The sequence below is a fragment of the Diadema antillarum genome, unplaced genomic scaffold (assembly GCF_040938485.1).
Source record: "Diadema antillarum isolate AM-2024a unplaced genomic scaffold, OU_Dant_1.0 seq00000437_RagTag, whole genome shotgun sequence".
Lineage (NCBI taxonomy): Eukaryota > Metazoa > Echinodermata > Echinoidea > Diadematoida > Diadematidae > Diadema > Diadema antillarum.
This window is the reverse complement of record NW_027271414.1, coordinates 1,473,048-1,489,782: the sequence shown is the minus strand read 5'-3', so window position 1 is coordinate 1,489,782 and position 16,735 is coordinate 1,473,048. Positions and strand designations below refer to the sequence as shown.

The window sequence follows — 16,735 nt, the reverse complement described above, 5'->3', positions numbered from 1 at the left end:
TGTGAATGATGAATGCTGTACAGGTGATGCATTGTCTTTTGAATTAGACTAACTCTCTGTTGTGATTATTTTAGAACATCAAGGAAACTAGTCAAGCTGGCAGTTTGTGTAAGACTCAATTTCTGCATCAATGATTATCAGTCATTAAGTGACCAGTAAGTGGCCTAATCTGCTTTTGGAGACTATTTTCTTGAGAATGAGTTGTGAGTTATGCAGTACAGATAAGTGAAAATCGCATTCATAATTTCACATAAGCTGTTTATATATATATATATATATATATATATATGTGTGTGTGTGTGTGTGAGTGTGCGCATGTGTAAAATACAGGGAATTAAGAGGGCCTTGATGGTCAGTAGCTTAGAATGTGAGCAAGTGGATGCCCATTCTTTCAGCACCTTAATAAATCTTAGGAAAACTGGTGTAATTATTCTGGCAGTGGGGAAAGACACAATGTGTGAGGGAGCACTGTATTATAAACTTGTAGATAAAACTCTGGACTCACCAGGAAATCCTGGGTCGAGAGCTTGTCCACGTAAGTTGTCTCTGGACATGTTGTAATATTCACAAAGAACCCACCTGGAGAAGGGCTTACATCTGAGGAGGCTATCCTAGATGAACATGATGATACCATAATTCTTTCAAGTAAGAGAGATTAATCAGATCAAGTTAGACTCTCAAATCAAACAGGTATGATATGGATATCTGACTTCTGAGAAATCCAAACACTCAAACTGATTCTTCACCCCTCCCTTTCACAATGAAAGCTTCTGAAATCTCTTTGAGTTTGCTCTCAAAGTCCTCTCTGTATATTCTATATTGTACAATGCTTGTGAAGAACCTTAAGAACTTTATCTGGTGCAGACAATGAACATAATTGTGTTTAGTATCCCAGATCTTTGGGTTGTAGCAGAAGGCCACACACTAGTTTCTTGTTGAATAGCATGAAGTTAGTGGTTTTGTGGATTCTTTCAATGCTGAGGCACGTTGTGTCGTGGATAGTAGTAGCCAGTGGTATTAGTTGTTGGAGAACTGATATGAAACTAGCACTAGCTTGGTGCAGAAACCCCAGAGATTTTGCTTGGTTGCATGTGCTGGATAGGAAGATGGTATTCTTTCACTTCAGCTTTGTGTTTCCTGCATGACTTGCATAAATTGAAAAGAATTAAAAAAAATCAGACTCAGCCTGCAGGGGTGTCAGTGCAGCACTTTGATATGTGCTACATAAAGAAGAAACGACTGCAGCATGGCATGGCATGGCATGGCATGGCATGGAGCATTGTCAGTGAAAGGATGCGAAGAGTCTCATACTAGGTTCTACTTTATTTGCCTGCCTCCTCTCCAGTTGCAGAAACCAAAGAAGTCACTGTCACGACTACCACCACCACAAAGGTAGTAAAGGAAGTTATTGATACTGAGAGAATGCCTGATGAGGAGATAGGTACAGTGACAATTACACCTGAAAGACCTGAAGAGCAAGTGGATGTGACAGAGGAGATTATCACTAGGCCAACTGAAGATGGTGACTTGGAGGTTGTGAAGCGAAAGATTACCACCATAACCACAAAGCAGAAAGTGACTGAAGTTGTTGAAGAGGATGTTGAGGAGGAAGAAGAGGAAGATATACCAAGGGAAGAGCGAGACCTTGGTCTTCCACATGAGAACATTCTTTTGAAATTCATGGATTCTCTCCCACAACAAGAGCATGTCCAACATGAAGGAGAAGTGCTTGCCATGCCAATGGAAGAGCAAGAACCAACCGAGCTTGTTACTGTAATGCCAGTACACGATGCCCAAGCGGTCCCATCTGCCGGTGTAGAGCTCCCTCAAAGGGAGGAAGCTGTGCCAAAAGAAATTCCTACGGATCTCCCTGTACCTGAGTTTGAGCAAACTGTAGCTGACAAAGTACCTACTTCAGCTATGGAGACACTGCAGAGAGAGGACATTGTGCAATTAGAGATTCCACAGGAAATTACAGTGCAAGAAATGCTGCCAGCTGAAGCAGAAGAAATGGCTGCTGCAGTCATTGGTATTCCAATCAAAGAAGAAAGGCAGGTAGAAGAAGAGCCCCAAGAATTCAAAACTACTCCAGTTGACATTAGACAATCGGAAGAAATGGCCCCTGTATATGGTGAAGTTCCAGGACAAGAAGTCACAGAGCAGCAGAGTGTCTTGGTGGAACTCGGTCTTACCAAAACACAACCCTTCAAACCTGAAGAGCGTGAAAGTGCTGTAGAGGTAGCCATTCAGCATGAACAGGTCATTCAAGAACATCCAGAGGAATTTGATATTGTACACATTGCACCAACTGAAGTTGAAGAGTTTCCTACAGCTGTTGTTGAAATCCCACATGTTCACGAAAAGGAGACACAGCAGGCACCTGTTGAGGTACCTATATCATCAATACAGCCATCGCAGGTTGCAGAAATGCCAGCAGCTGTAGTTCAAGTTCCTGTAACTCAAGAAAGGGTTCTTGAAGAAGTGCCAAGTGACTTCATATCAACTCAACAACAGCCTTCTGAAGTCGAAGAATATCCAAGTGTAGTAGCTGAAATTCCTCGGAGGGAAGAGCAAGTGCCTGAAGAATACCCAGCAGAGTTTGCTCCAGAGCACATTCAGCCGTCTGAAACCGGGAAATTCCCTGCTGCAGTTGCTGAAACAGCACAGAAGGAAGAAATTGCCGTTCAAATGATGCCAAAAGAGCTTGACATTGCTGAACAGCCATTAGGTGTTAGCACTGTTGTACCTGGGTCAATTGAGGTACCACAAATGGAAGAGAGTGTTCCTCATCAGCTTCTAGAGGAAATGGCTCCACATGAAATTGTGACATCTGAAGCTGCAAGGATTTCAGATACCGGTGTACAGATTTCTCACAAAGTTGAAAAGGTTCATGATGAGATTTCTGTTGACTTTGTTCCATCAGAGGTGAAACAATCTGTTGTTCAGGAAACATCTGTTGACCATGTCGAGGTCGTTCAGAAGAAAGAGCAAGTTCTGGAATACACCCCACAAGAAATTCCTGTCCTTGATGTCAAGCCAGCCACAGTGGAGAAAATAGCAGTGTCACCAGTCCAGACGCCATACAAGGAAGAGAGGGTGCCAGACGAAGACCTGCAAGACGTTCCAGATATTGGCATTGTACCATCCGAAGCTAAGGATATGCCTTCTGCTGGTGGAGAAGTAGTACAGAGAGTTGATGTTGTATCTCATGAAACTCCAGAGGAGTTTGCCCCACTTGAAATACATCCCTCAGATGCTGATGTTATTCCAGCAGCAACTGTTGAAGTTCCATATGCAGAAGAGAGACTTCCGGAGAAGATTCCTGAAGAGATAACCACCACTGGGGTCAAGGAAGAAGAAGCAATAGTGATGCCTGCTTCATCAGTTGAAATACCTCAGAGAGCAGAAGCTGTTCCAGAGCAGATTCCCCAAGAATATGTGGAAATGGTTGCTGAATCAACAGAAGTGGAAATCAAACCAATGGATAAACCAGCTACAGTTACACCAGGTAAAGTACCCATTGAAATGGTACCTGAAGAAATACAAATTCAGCAGCGAGGCCCTGCGAGCGTAATCTCTGAAGTAGAAACAGTGGTAAAAGTGGAGGAGGAGAAACACACAACACTCACATCCATTGATGTAGAAGGATCTCCATTGCCCGAAATTTCTTTAGAAATTTCCGGTCTGCAACCGACTGAAGAGACAAGCATGCTGGAACTACAGCCTGCAGAAGAAATGCAGCCTGAAAAAGAAGACATACCTGAAGCGACAGTTACCACAGAGCAGCAACCATGTGTTGTTGAGCATGTGCAGAGTCAACCTGCCCAGCCGGGGGATACTGTACGTCTGACATGCCACATAGTTGGCTCTCCACAGCCTGAAATATGTTGGTACAAAGATGACAAGCCCCTACAGGGAGAGAGGTACATTACTCTCATAGAAAGAGATGGACGGACTGTTCTTGTTGTCAGTCCTGTCCAGGATGAAGATAATGCAACTTTTAAATGCATTGGTGTTAACCCAATGGGAACTGTTTCTAGTGTTGCTGAAATCTATGTAGGAAGGGATATTACAGAGATTACAAGAGAGCAAACGGAAACAACTACAATAGAGGTCACTACTGAAACAAGGGTGCAGCAAGATGAGCTCTCAGTAGTGACTGATGAACCGATGCCTGAAGTGCCTGCAACTCAAGGTGTCATTAGTGTTGAAGCAATTCACATCCCTATGACAGATGAACAGCTCCTTCTTTATGCTCCTGGTGAAGTATCTATTGATATTGCACCAGTGGTGAGTGATGCAGTCCAGACACCTGGAATGGAAGTTCCACAAATCACTGAGCAAGATGTCTTCGAAGTACCAGGTGAAATTTCTGTTAGTGTCTCACCAAAACAGGTTGAAGACATACCTTCCTCTGGAATTGAGATACCTCACCGGGAAGAAAAGCATGCATATGATGCAGCACATGCAATCCCCTCTGAAGAGGCTCTGCAACAGGAAATCACAACATTACCATCAGCAGTTGTTGATTCTCTTCAAATTGAAGAGAAAACACCCTACCATGAAGTGGCAGAAGTAACCCCTGATGAAAGTGTGCCTGAACGAGTTCAACAATTTCCAGTAGATGGTGTTGAAATTCCAATGACAGAGGAGAAAGTACCCTTTGCTTTACCACATGAAGTTACACCTTTTGAAACAAAACCAGAAGATGGCAAAGTACTTCCAGCAGGAGCTGTTGAGATACCCCAGAAAGAAGAACCTCTAGAGGAGCAAATCACATCAGCTATTTCTGCTGTTCCTGCCAAAACTGAAGAGGCTGAATCAGTTCGAGATGGTTTTGTTGAACTGCCAGAGGTTCAGATTCAAACCAAATATTCAATCCCAACTGAAGTGATATCCACTGATATCAAGCCTGGAGAGAGTGAAGAACTTCCAGCGGCAATCATTGAAGTTGCTCACAAAGAAGATACAACTCTATACCAGTCTGCAGAAGAAGTCATTGCTTCAGACCTTGAGCCTAAGAAGGCTCACGAACTACCATCGGATGTTGTGTGTCCTCTTGTTGAAGAAAGGACTCCATATTCTACATCAGATGAAGTTAAAAAGGAAATCCAACAAGAAGAAATCCAACAACTCCCCATGGCAGTTGTTGAGATTCCTCGCACACAGGAAGTACTTGCAGAGCAAAAGCCATCAGACATAGATGCTTTGGTGATCAAGACAGCAGAGATTGATTCAGTTTCTCCAGGCATAGAACTTCCAGAAATTGAAGAAAAGGCTGTGTATTCTACCACAACTGAAGTTGTTTCAATCGATATCAAACCAGAGGAAATCAAAGAGCTGCCATCAGCAGTGATTGAAATTCCTCACACACAGGAAGCGTTGGCAGAGCAAGCGCCATCAGACATTGATGCCTTTCAGATTAAGACTGAGCAAGTTGAATCAGTTTCTGCAGACATTGAACTTCCACAAATTGAAGAAAAGGATGTGTATTCTGCCCCAACTGAAGTTGTTTCAATCGATATCAAACCAGAGGAAATCAAAGAGCTGCCATCAGCAGTGATTGAAATTCCTCACACACAGGAAGCGTCAGCAGAGCAAGCGCCATCAGACATTGATGCCTTTCAGATTAAGACTGAACAAGTTGAATCAGTTTCTGCAGACATTGAACTTCCACAAATTGAAGAAAAGGATGTGTATTCTGCCCCAACTGAAGTTGTTTCAATCGATATCAAACCAGAGGAAATCAAAGAGCTGCCATCAGCAGTGATTGAAATTCCTCACACACAGGAAGCGTTGGCAGAGCAAGCGCCATCAGACATTGATGCCTTTCAGATTAAGACTGAGCAAGTTGAATCAGTTTCTGCAGACATTGAACTTCCACAAATTGAAGAAAAGGATGTGTATTCTGCCCCAACTGAAGTTGTTTCAATCGATATCAAACCAGAGGAAATCAAAGAGCTGCCATCAGCAGTGATTGAAATTCAACTCCACTCCTGGAGAGGTCTCAGCATGGAAGCACCAAAGGAAGTTCAAGAATTGCCATCAGATGCAGTAGAAGTGCCTCATGTGGAAGATAAAGTTCCATATTCTATGCCAAGTGAAGTAACAATTGAGATCAAACCAGAAAAAGTTGCAGAACTTCCAACAGCGATTATTGAGATTCCTCACACACAGGAAGTACTTGCAGAGCAAAAGCCATCAGACATAGATGCTTTGGTGATGAAGACCGAGAGATTGATCAGTTTCTGCAGACATTGAACTTCCACAAATTGAAGAAAAGGATGTGTATTCTGCCCCAACTGAAGTTGTTTCAATCGATATCAAACCAGAGGAAATCAAAGAGCTGCCATCAGCAGTGATTGAAATTCCTCACACACAGGAAGCGTTGGCAGAGCAAGCGCCATCAGACATTGATGCCTTTCAGATTAAGACTGAGCAAGTTGAATCAGTTTCTGCAGACATTGAACTTCCACAAATTGAAGAAAAGGATGTGTATTCTGCCCCAACTGAAGTTATTTCAATTGATATCAAACCAGAGGAAATCAAAGAACTACCATCAGCAGTGATTGGGGTTTCACCTGGAGAGGAGACAACTGTTTACCAATCTCCTGGGGAGGTCTCAGCCATGGAAGTGACACCAAAGGAAGTTCAAGAATTGCCATCAGATGCAGTAGAACTGCCTCTTGTCGAGGATAAAGCTCCATATTCTACACCAAGTGAAGTAATATCAATTGAGCTCAAACCAGAGAAAGGTGCAGAACTTCCAACAGCAATTATTGAGATTCTTGCAGAGCAAAAGCCATCAGACATAGATGCTTTGGTGATGAAGACCGAAGAGATTGAGTCAGTTTCTGCAGACATAGAACTTCCACAAATTGAAGAAAAGGATGTGTATTCTGCCCCAACTGAAGTTGTTTCAATCGATATCAAACCAGAGGAAAGCAAAGAGCTGCCATCAGCAGTGATTGAAATTCCTCACACACAGGAAGCGTTGGCAGAGCAAGCGCCATCAGACATTGATGCCTTTCAGATTAAGACTGAGCAAGTTGAATCAGTTTCTGCAGACATTGAACTTCCACAAATTGAAGAAAAGGATGTGTATTCTGCCCCAACTGAAGTTATTTCAATTGATATCAAACCAGAGGAAATCAAAGAGCTACCATCAGCAGTGATTGGAGTAGCTCATGGTGAAGAGACAACTGTTTACCAATCTCCTGGAGAGGTCTCAGTCATGGAAGTGACACCAAAGGAAATTCAAGAATTGCCATCAGATGCAGTAGAACTGCCTCTTGTCGAGGATAAAGCTCCATATTCTACACCAAGTGAAGTGATATCAATTGAACTCAAACCAGAGAAAGGTACAGAACTTCCAACAGCGATTATTGAGATTCCTCACACACAGGAAGTACTTGCAGAGCAAAAGCCATCAGACATAGATGCTTTGGTGATGAAGACCAAAGAGATTGATTCAGTTTCTGCAGACATAGAACTTCCACAAATTGAAGAAAAGGATGTGTATTCTGCCCCATCTGAGGTTGTTTCAATCGATATCAAACCAGAGGAAATCAAAGAACTACCATCAGCAGTGATTGGGGTTTCACCTGGAGAGGAGACAACTGTTTACCAATCTCCTGTAGAGGTCTCAGCCATGGAAGTGACGCCAAAGGAAGCTCAAGAATTGCCGTCAGATGCCGTAGAACTGCCTCTTGTTGAAGATAAAGCTCCATATTCTACACCGAGTGAAATTACATTGATCGAAGTCAAACCAGAGAAAGTCACGGAACTTTCAACAGCCACTGTTGAGGTATCCCACAAGGAGGAAGTAATACCATCTGAGGCACAGGTGGACATTCCTGACACATATGACAAGCCTAAAGAAATTTCAGAAGCTTTTACTTCCCCTGTTGAGCTCCCTCAAGTAGAGGACAGAGGTTTGGTTTCATCCCCAAGTGAGATTTCTTCCATTGATATTCAACCATCACAAGTGAAAGAAGTATCAGTAACAGAAGTGGACATACCTCATACAGATGAAACCAGTCCAGTTGTTGCAGTGGAGTTTATCCAGCCTGTCCAAGGTAAATTGCATGAAGTTTCTATCCAGCAGCAGTCATCTGCAATACCCATAGAGCAAGAGTCTATTGAACAAAGGGGTACTCTTACCTTTGAACAATCAAAACCTGAAGAAGGAATTACAGATATTGTAGATCAGCATGTTTCATTGCAAATTACACCAATGGAAAAACATACAATTGACCTGGACTCTAGTGAAAAAGCTCATCCAGTGAGTGTAACTTCATATGAAATTGATGACTCAAGAAAGAAACTAGATGAGAAGCCAGAATACCCTCAAAGCGGTACTGAAAGGGTGCATGACACAGATGTAGTACTAGGTCCCTCTGAGTTTCCAATAGAAAATGAAAGAGACATGCCAGTTGAAGAGTTAAGTGATGAGAGAGAATGCTGGGAAGCTCCACTTCTTGTACAACCCCTTACAAGCATAGGTAAAGATGTAGGAGAAACTGTCATTCTAAAATGCCAAATTGGTGGTAGCCCTCAACCTATCATCCACTGGCTTCACAATGGTGGACCCATTAAAGGTCCACGATTTACTACCCTTTTTGAAAAGGATGGAAGAACAGTTCTTGTTATCAGTCCGCTCAAAGAAGATGACAATGAATTTGAGTGCATTGGGACTAATGATTATGGCACTGTAAGAACAGTCATAAAGATCCATGCTGGGAAAGATGTAGAAGTCACTGAGAAACAATTAGTATCAACTGTATTAGAGGTTTCCAGGGATGATATAACTGCTGTTGAGACCACTATGGTTCGCATAGATCAACCCGAAGTGCATGTTTCCAGGACTAAGGAGGTTGTACTGCCTGAAGAAACACAAGAAATTACTGTTCTTCCACATGAATCTGCTGAACCAGAAGGCTTTACAACTGCATTTGAAGTCTCTGAACATGAGGAGCATACTCATGCTGAAATACCAAGTGTCACTGAAGTTACTATCACTGATGATCTCTCTCAGGAAATCAAAGTAATGCCCTCAACCGCATTTGAACATACTAGCAAAGAGATATCAATGCCTGACTATTCACCTGAAGACTATGCTCCTCATGAGGTCAGACCAATTGAGGTTGTACAAATGATAGAAGGTGTACTTGAGGTGCCTGTAAGGAAAGGCATATTGAGTGAAGAACTCCATGGAGAGCTCGCATCACGTACAGCCACACCACAAACTACAGAGGAACTACAAACAGTGTACCCTGAAATACTGCAAAGAGGTGAGAGAGCATCTGTTGAGGGCATTTTGGAGATTGATTCATTAAGGCCTGAACAGACTGAGAAACTACCAACACATAAGCTTGAAAAATTACATACTGAAGAGCAGGTCCCTGTACATGGAACAACAACGTTCACACTAACTCCTGATGAACTCACAAAACCAGAAGAGTTACCATCCCCTCATCCAGAAGCTTCCCAGTTGATTGACGCAACCCCGGGAGATATTGTTACTGTAGTTGTAGTACCAGAAAAGGCTGAGAAAGAGCCCTCAGTTGCATTTGAATCAGCAGATTCACCTGTTGTGACTCGTGTAGGAGAAATCTCTCAATCAGTACAACCTCTGTCTGACATACCACAAACTGAAGCTGTCTCACCAGATGCCAAGCCAGAAGAGGCTAGAGCTTCACCAATGTTGGTGGCAGAAATTCCGCAAATGGAAGATGTCACCCCATATCAAACAGTCATCCAACCTGAAGAGTATGAAAGCCTCCCAAGAGATGATGTCACTGTTCCTATGTTTGAGGACAGACAGCAGTATGAGCTACCTTCAGACATGACAATGGTTGTGACTCCTGGTAAAGCTACTGAAATCGAAATTTCAGCCGTACAAATTCCCCTAATAGAGCAGCAGCAGCTTGATGAGCCATTGGTTTGCCTTCCTCATGATGAGAGAGCTGATAGAGTGCATGAGCTAGAATCTACCACAATTCAGATTCCTCACATTGAAGAGATTACTTCTGTGGAGACAGTTTCCACTTTGGAAAAGAAAGATATGCCATCAGACACAGCTGAAGAAGTTGCGGATATAGGCCGCATTAGTGTTGATCTTTCAGATGCTAGTCGTGGGGCAGCACATGTAATTTCAGATACGTGCATTGTAGAAACAGGGACAACTGATCAAGAAACCACTGTCACGACCACTGACAGAGAGGCAGCTCTTATCTCTGAGATGCCACTTGAAGTAAGTCCCACACTGAAGTCTGAGGAAACTGTTGTAGAGCTTGCTGCACCTGTACAGGATGATGTTTCCATAAAATTTGTTGAAAAAATGTCTCTACCAGAATCACAAATTTGTGAGGTCACTGTAATGGCCAGTGAAAAGCCAGAATATCATGACACTGCACCTGAAGAGTTTGATTTGACCCTGCCATTAGAGAATGCCCCGGTAATCATTCACAAGGCTCCGTTTATCAAACAGCCACTCGAAAGTACAGAAAAGACTGTTGGGGAAACTGTAATACTGAAATGTCAAATAGGCGGTGTCCCACAACCCTCCATTCAGTGGTTCCACAATGGTGGACCAATTGAAGGCCCAAGATTTACTACCCTCTTTGAGAAGGATGGAAGTACTGTTCTTGTCATAAGTCCCTTACAAGAAGATGATAGGTTGTTTGAATGTGTTGGGACAAATGATTTTGGAAAAGTTACAACAGCAGTGAAGATACATATTGAAAAGAAAGTGGATGTGACAGAAGTTCAAACAGAAACAACTGTGACTCACTTGACCAAAGATGAGTGGATAGAAACTGAAACTGTTCCCACAGTCGAAGAGCCACTTGAAGTTGGTGTTTCTGAAGCAGAGCACCTGGATATAGGTGAAACTGTGCAGGTTACCATTCTACCCCAAAAACCCTATGAAGGTGTTACTGGTGCTCAGATATCTCAAATTGAGAGAGACATTGCTTCTGAAAGGCCTGACACCATTGAATTGACAATAACAGAAGGTGTCTCTGAAGTCAAAAAATTGTCCACAGCCCATGAACTTCTGAGAGAAGAGCAAGAACTGCCTGAAGAATATGTGCAAACAGATATCAAGCCTTTTGAGGCCCAAGGACTGCCAACTGCTGTCGTTGAGATTCCAGGAGAAGCAGAAAGTATTACAAAAGAAGTAAGCCATGTCCTGCAACCAGATGACATAAAACCTCATGATGGAGATGATAAAGAAACTCATCCAGCATCAGCTGATGTTTCACCACTTGTGCCAATTGGTGAAGCCTCTGGGCTGCCACCTCCAACTCTTGAATCTACTCTCAAGGAAGAAAAACAACTTGTACAGGTGCCCAGCAGTACCGCATTTGAGGTCATGCCTGAAGTTGCACAGGAGTTGCAGACATCTGTTGTTGAAATCCCACGTGTGGAAGAAACAGTCGCGCAAATGTCACATGATGCAGCTGTGGTTGAAATTGTATCTAAAGATGCAGAAGAAATTGAAACAATGGGGGTCTCAATTCCCATTGTCACTGATGCAACACTCCAAGCATCAGTAGCAGATGCAGTTCCTGTCAATGAAATGACCCTGAGTCCCATTGAGTTGCCACCAGGAGTGGCAGAGATTTCACATCGAGAAGAACAATTGCCCTCTGAGTCAACTGAGGTAATCTCAGAATCTGGTAGATCTGGTAAACTTCAAGAACTCCCTGCTGTTTCTGTGGAAGTTCCGCTTTCACAAGAAATTACTGCTCATTCTATTCCTGGAGAGGAGACAAAAGAAAAACCAGACCAGCCTTCTGAATTCCCAACTCCTCTTCTTCAAATTGCACAAGAAGAAATGCAGACGCTTTATCAAGTGCCACCAGACATTTCACCTATTCATGCCAAGGCAAAAGAAGCAACAGATGCAATTCCCAGTGAAGCAGTAATACTACCTGGCCAAAGATTGGCTGGGATCTCACTTCAAGAAGACAAACTGCCCTCTGAGACAACTCAGGTGATCTTGGAAGCTGGTAGATCTGGTGAACTTCTAGAACTACCTGTTGTTTCTGTAGAAATTCCTATGGCACAAGAAATCACTGCTTATTCCATTCCTGGAGAGGAAACTAAAGAAAAACCAGACCAGCCCTCTGAATTCCCAACTCCTCTTCTTCCAATTGCACAAGAAGAAATGCAGACGCTTTATCAAGTGCCACCAGACATTTCACCTATTCATGCCAAGGCAAAAGAAGCAACAGATGCGATTCCCAGTGAAGCAGTAATACTACCTGGCCAAAGATTGGCTGGGATCTCACTTCAAGAAGACAAACTGCCCTCTGAGACAACTCAGGTGATCTTGGAAGCTGGTAGATCTGGTGAACTTCAAGAACTACCTGTTGTTTCTGTAGAAATTCCTATGGCACAAGAAATCACTGCTTATTCCATTCCTGGAGACGACGCAAAAGATAAACCAGACCAGTCATCTGAAGAACATCCTACTACACTTCTTCAGGTATCACAAGAAGAGATGCAGACACTTTATCAAATATCACCAGACATTGCACCTATTCGTTCCAAGGCTGAAGAAGCACCAGACTCTACTCCAAGTGAGGTAGTTATAGTCCCTGGTCAAAGAGAACTTGCTGAACTTGCACTAAGCCCTGAGAAGGCCCAACAGATGCCAGAAATCTCTATGATGATTAGCCCTCAAGAGCAGAGAGAGCAGGTCACTGAAGTGACGTCTGAGAGTGCCTTGGAAGAAAGGGAAAGTGTGACTGTGCCAGCTCAGGATACAGATTCACCCAAAAAACACAGAGAAGAAGTGTCCTTGGACCAACCAAGTGCACTAGTTTCACAAGAAATGGTTCTTGGAATTCAACCAGGAGAAAAGGGGGTAGTCTCTGTTGAAGTGGTTTCAAAGGACGTTACAACAGAAAGAGAAAGTGCTATTGTAGAACTCCAGAAAACACTTCCCGAGAAGAAACATCGAGAGGAGGTGTCTCTGGATGTCGAAGGTGTCAGGGTGCCACATGAAGAAATAACTCTTCAGATTGATGGTGAGTACAAAGATATGCAACCACGTCACTCATATGTCGCACGAACTGCATGGATGCTTCATGGCACGAAGAACACTGCCGGAGCTGTCATTTGTGCTAGTGCACAGCATAGGTAATTTTGCAGGAGTTTGGATTTGCGCAGGTATGTTTAACCCATTGAGGACGGACTGATTTGCTATAACACTCATTTCCCATAGACACCAGCTCGAGTGTTCTCGGAACTCGTCTTCAATGGGTTGAAATGGTGTGAGTGCAATATACTCCAAGGCAATTTTTAATTGAAAAAGCAGTAATGCACTTTGCATGACATTGCGGATCAGCATCACTTTAAAGGCAAGTATGGCCTTACAAATCCAGAGGAAAAACTTGTCTCCATTGACACTTGAATAACTCTTCATGCTGTAGCTGGCATGCATGATTATGATGAAGTAACGTTTGAAATGTGCACATTGTTAGACATTCTCAACCAATGTAAAACATTCATGTTTTGCAAGGGAGAGTATGTTTACAACACATGTGTCATTTTTCTGTTGTAGATGTCATAAGAAAAAGTGATTTGACGTGGAATAGGATTGCATTCTCACTTTTATACTTTCATACCCTTTTTATGATCACTGTGTGATGGATGTCTCACTGATGATGTCAATTATGCACATCTTTCGAAATAGAACAGCGTATATGACATAAGATGTATCCTGAAACCTGGGACTCCAAATTTAGAAATCAGTGAGTTACCACTCACCAACTTCAGAACTTATGGAAAAATACACAAGTTCGAACACTGGTTTTACCTGCATCAGTGAGGCACATGTCATGTGCTTGCCAATGCAATGAACTCACTCATGCAGAAAGAAATGTTTTATTGTTATGAGTAAAATTATGTGCTCGTTGCAAAGCTGCTTTGACTGTTTAGTTACTTTGCCTCACTCTTTCTTACTTTGCAGACTGGCTGTATGAGTGTTGAGTGTTATCTTGCTTTTATTATTCTGCTGCTGAAAATAAATAGTTTTGAATTTCTTGCAATAATTTCCTGCCTTTCTTAGTACCATATAAAGATAGATTACAAAATTTACAGTCTTGTTGTCCTAGTCAGTGCTTTTATTCTGCCCAACGCCCTCCATTTCCTTTGAAAGTTACCCTCAGCAGGAATGTGTATGATAGAGTCTAGCCACCATGATAGTGTTAGTTGCATACTTAGGAAAATAGAATTATTGTCTCATGTATGTTTTTCTTCTTCCAAAGGATGTATGGATATGTTAGTTACTATAATGCTAGTGAGGTGATTTTCAACTATGTAATAATTTGATTTTGGAAGATTTTCCCCTCAAGAGATTAGTGAAGTCTTTAGAAAGAATAATATTAAATATTAATGCTTCAGTGCACTTGTCTTTCTCATTGAAATAATATTCTTTTTGTGGGACCAGAGCAAAAATTAGAGGTGGAATGTGAATTTTTGCAGAGCCAGTGCACAAATTGTGGAGAAAAAAACAAACATGGAACACATTGACAAGGAACATTACTGAAATGTCCCCTGAAGTTATTTATGGCATAGAACCGTTTAGTCTCGACATGAAGAGTCACAAGGTGCACCATTTGTGGCCATTTAAATGATTCACTCTCTCCTGCCTTCCTGAGAAATAGGTGATTATAATGAAGCAGAGTAAAAAGAAAGATTTAAAGTAAGTAAGGGAAACAAATAGAGAACAAGTAAGCTTCTTATTTCTTTATTTCTTGTGACAATAATGCTTGTATGAATGTGACTGTCTTTACACCATACTTGTATGCAACCTATTGAAATAGTTACACACTTCAAAGTGTATTTCTTTTGCAATTGCTTATTAATGCTAAATGAGTCTGTATATGGCATGAGCGAGCTAGCACACTCATTTTGAAAGAAATGGTGCATATTTATTTGCTTTTCATTTCATTACCTCTTGAATTCCATGTGACCTCTTTTTGAAGCAATCTGTCATCAGTCTTCTTTTTTTTTTTTTAAACTATCAACTGGAACAAATGTAGTTATAAGTTGACTTGTCTTTCATTTTCAGTTTTTCCTAGACACCTGTTTATGCCATTACATGAGAACAGCCTTTTGCTTGTTTTTTAATGTGATTTTCAATCAGTATTTGATCCTACACTTTCCCTATTACTATCACTTGAATCATAGTTATATTACATGTCTGTTTAAAAATGCATATATGATGCACAAAATGTAGGTAGGAATTTTCATATAAAATCAAATACTATCTACCAGATGGCTCATTGCAATAGATGAACACAATGGCATGCTACTTAGTGGAATGAGATATTATGTTCATTTGATTAATCTTTTGCTTCCCATCCATGCTCATGATAAAAGGTCCCAGAGAGCTGGCGCCTGTTGAAATAACCCTGGAGGGGGCACCACAGACGATCGAGGAAGTTACCGTACAGAAAACGACGACTACAATCACCAAGGAGGTGGAAGAGCTTCCAGAGGTCATTGAAATCGAGGTCGATGACACTGAAGCCCAAGTGACAGCCAGTAGAATCACTGAGGAGATCATCCGTGAGGTCACCACTGAGGTCAAAGAGGGACCAGTGGTCATTCAGGAGCTGAGGTCACAAGACACGGTGCCCGGTGGCATTGTCTACCTGGAGTGTAAGTTCACCGGTATCCCACTGCCAACCTTCCAGTGGTACCACAATGGCGAGAAAGTTCGGGATGAGCGTTACGTCGTCATCAACTACAATGATGGCGTCAGCCAACTCTGCATCACCGAGGTAACTCCCAAGGACCATGGTACCTTTGTTTGTGAGGCTACCAACCCACTTGGTAAGGCTACCACAGTTGCAGAGATCCGTGTATACGGTAAGTCAGTCTCAACTGAGAAGGTTCTTTCTGGAGAATGCCTAAACTGCATGGCAAATTTGTTATATATTTGTGTGGCTGTACTACTCGTGATATATCTGAAAATGCTGCACCGTGCTGTATCAAGTTTTGCACCAAATAGTTGTTTATTTTGCAGCTGTGGCATGCCTAAGGGTCATGAATAGCATCTTTTAAAATTAGCCTTCCTTGAGTTTAAATATTCTTTTAATTCCTCTGGTCAAATAAAAAATCCAAACACGTTGTATCGTTTGGAATCTTGGTATTGAGTGGTGGACGAGGGAATATCACAAAACAGTGTCTGACTCAGCTTAACACCGGTCAGTGATTGGTAACACATCATCATGTGACAGTAGACCACATGTGATGTGGTCCCTGGGGCTGAATACAGTGAAAGATGCTGTCCCATGGGTGAGCATTTTTGCAAAAATAAATGACAGCAATGGAAGCAGGACTTAGATGAAAGGGATGGATCATTCTGTGTGTATTCTTTCCCACCAGTCATCATCTGTATATTCCTGCCAGGAGGTTGACAAACTATCTCATGAAGTTTGTGATAGCAAGCCCAGATCAGACATATTAGATGAAGAACAAATATTTGTCAAATATCCTTATATCATGACATCTTATGTCCCAAGTTATAGAAACATGTTGTGATTAGGGGTAGACATTCAGAAAAGTGTATTATGAAACATCTCAAATATCACCTGTGAAATTACAGGCTTCTATGCCATATGTTCAGTCCATAATAAAGATATATTGTTCTCACTTTCCGTTTGGTTTGCATGTTATTTTGTTCTGTGAGGAGGAGAGAAATAAAAGAATT

General features: G+C 42.0%; 1 protein-coding gene across 1 annotated transcript in view; it reads left to right on the top strand.

Annotated features, from left to right (window-relative positions):
- The window catches only part of LOC139732582 (uncharacterized), a gene marked incomplete at its 5' end in the record, with an annotated part of 130,299 nt that overhangs the window by 94,287 nt on the left and 19,277 nt on the right, over positions 1 to 16,735 (top strand). The window contains 2 exon segments of the mRNA XM_071643435.1: positions 1,346 to 3,508; positions 15,400 to 15,891. Of these exon segments, the coding sequence (XP_071499536.1) occupies positions 1,346 to 3,508; positions 15,400 to 15,891 (2,655 nt within the window).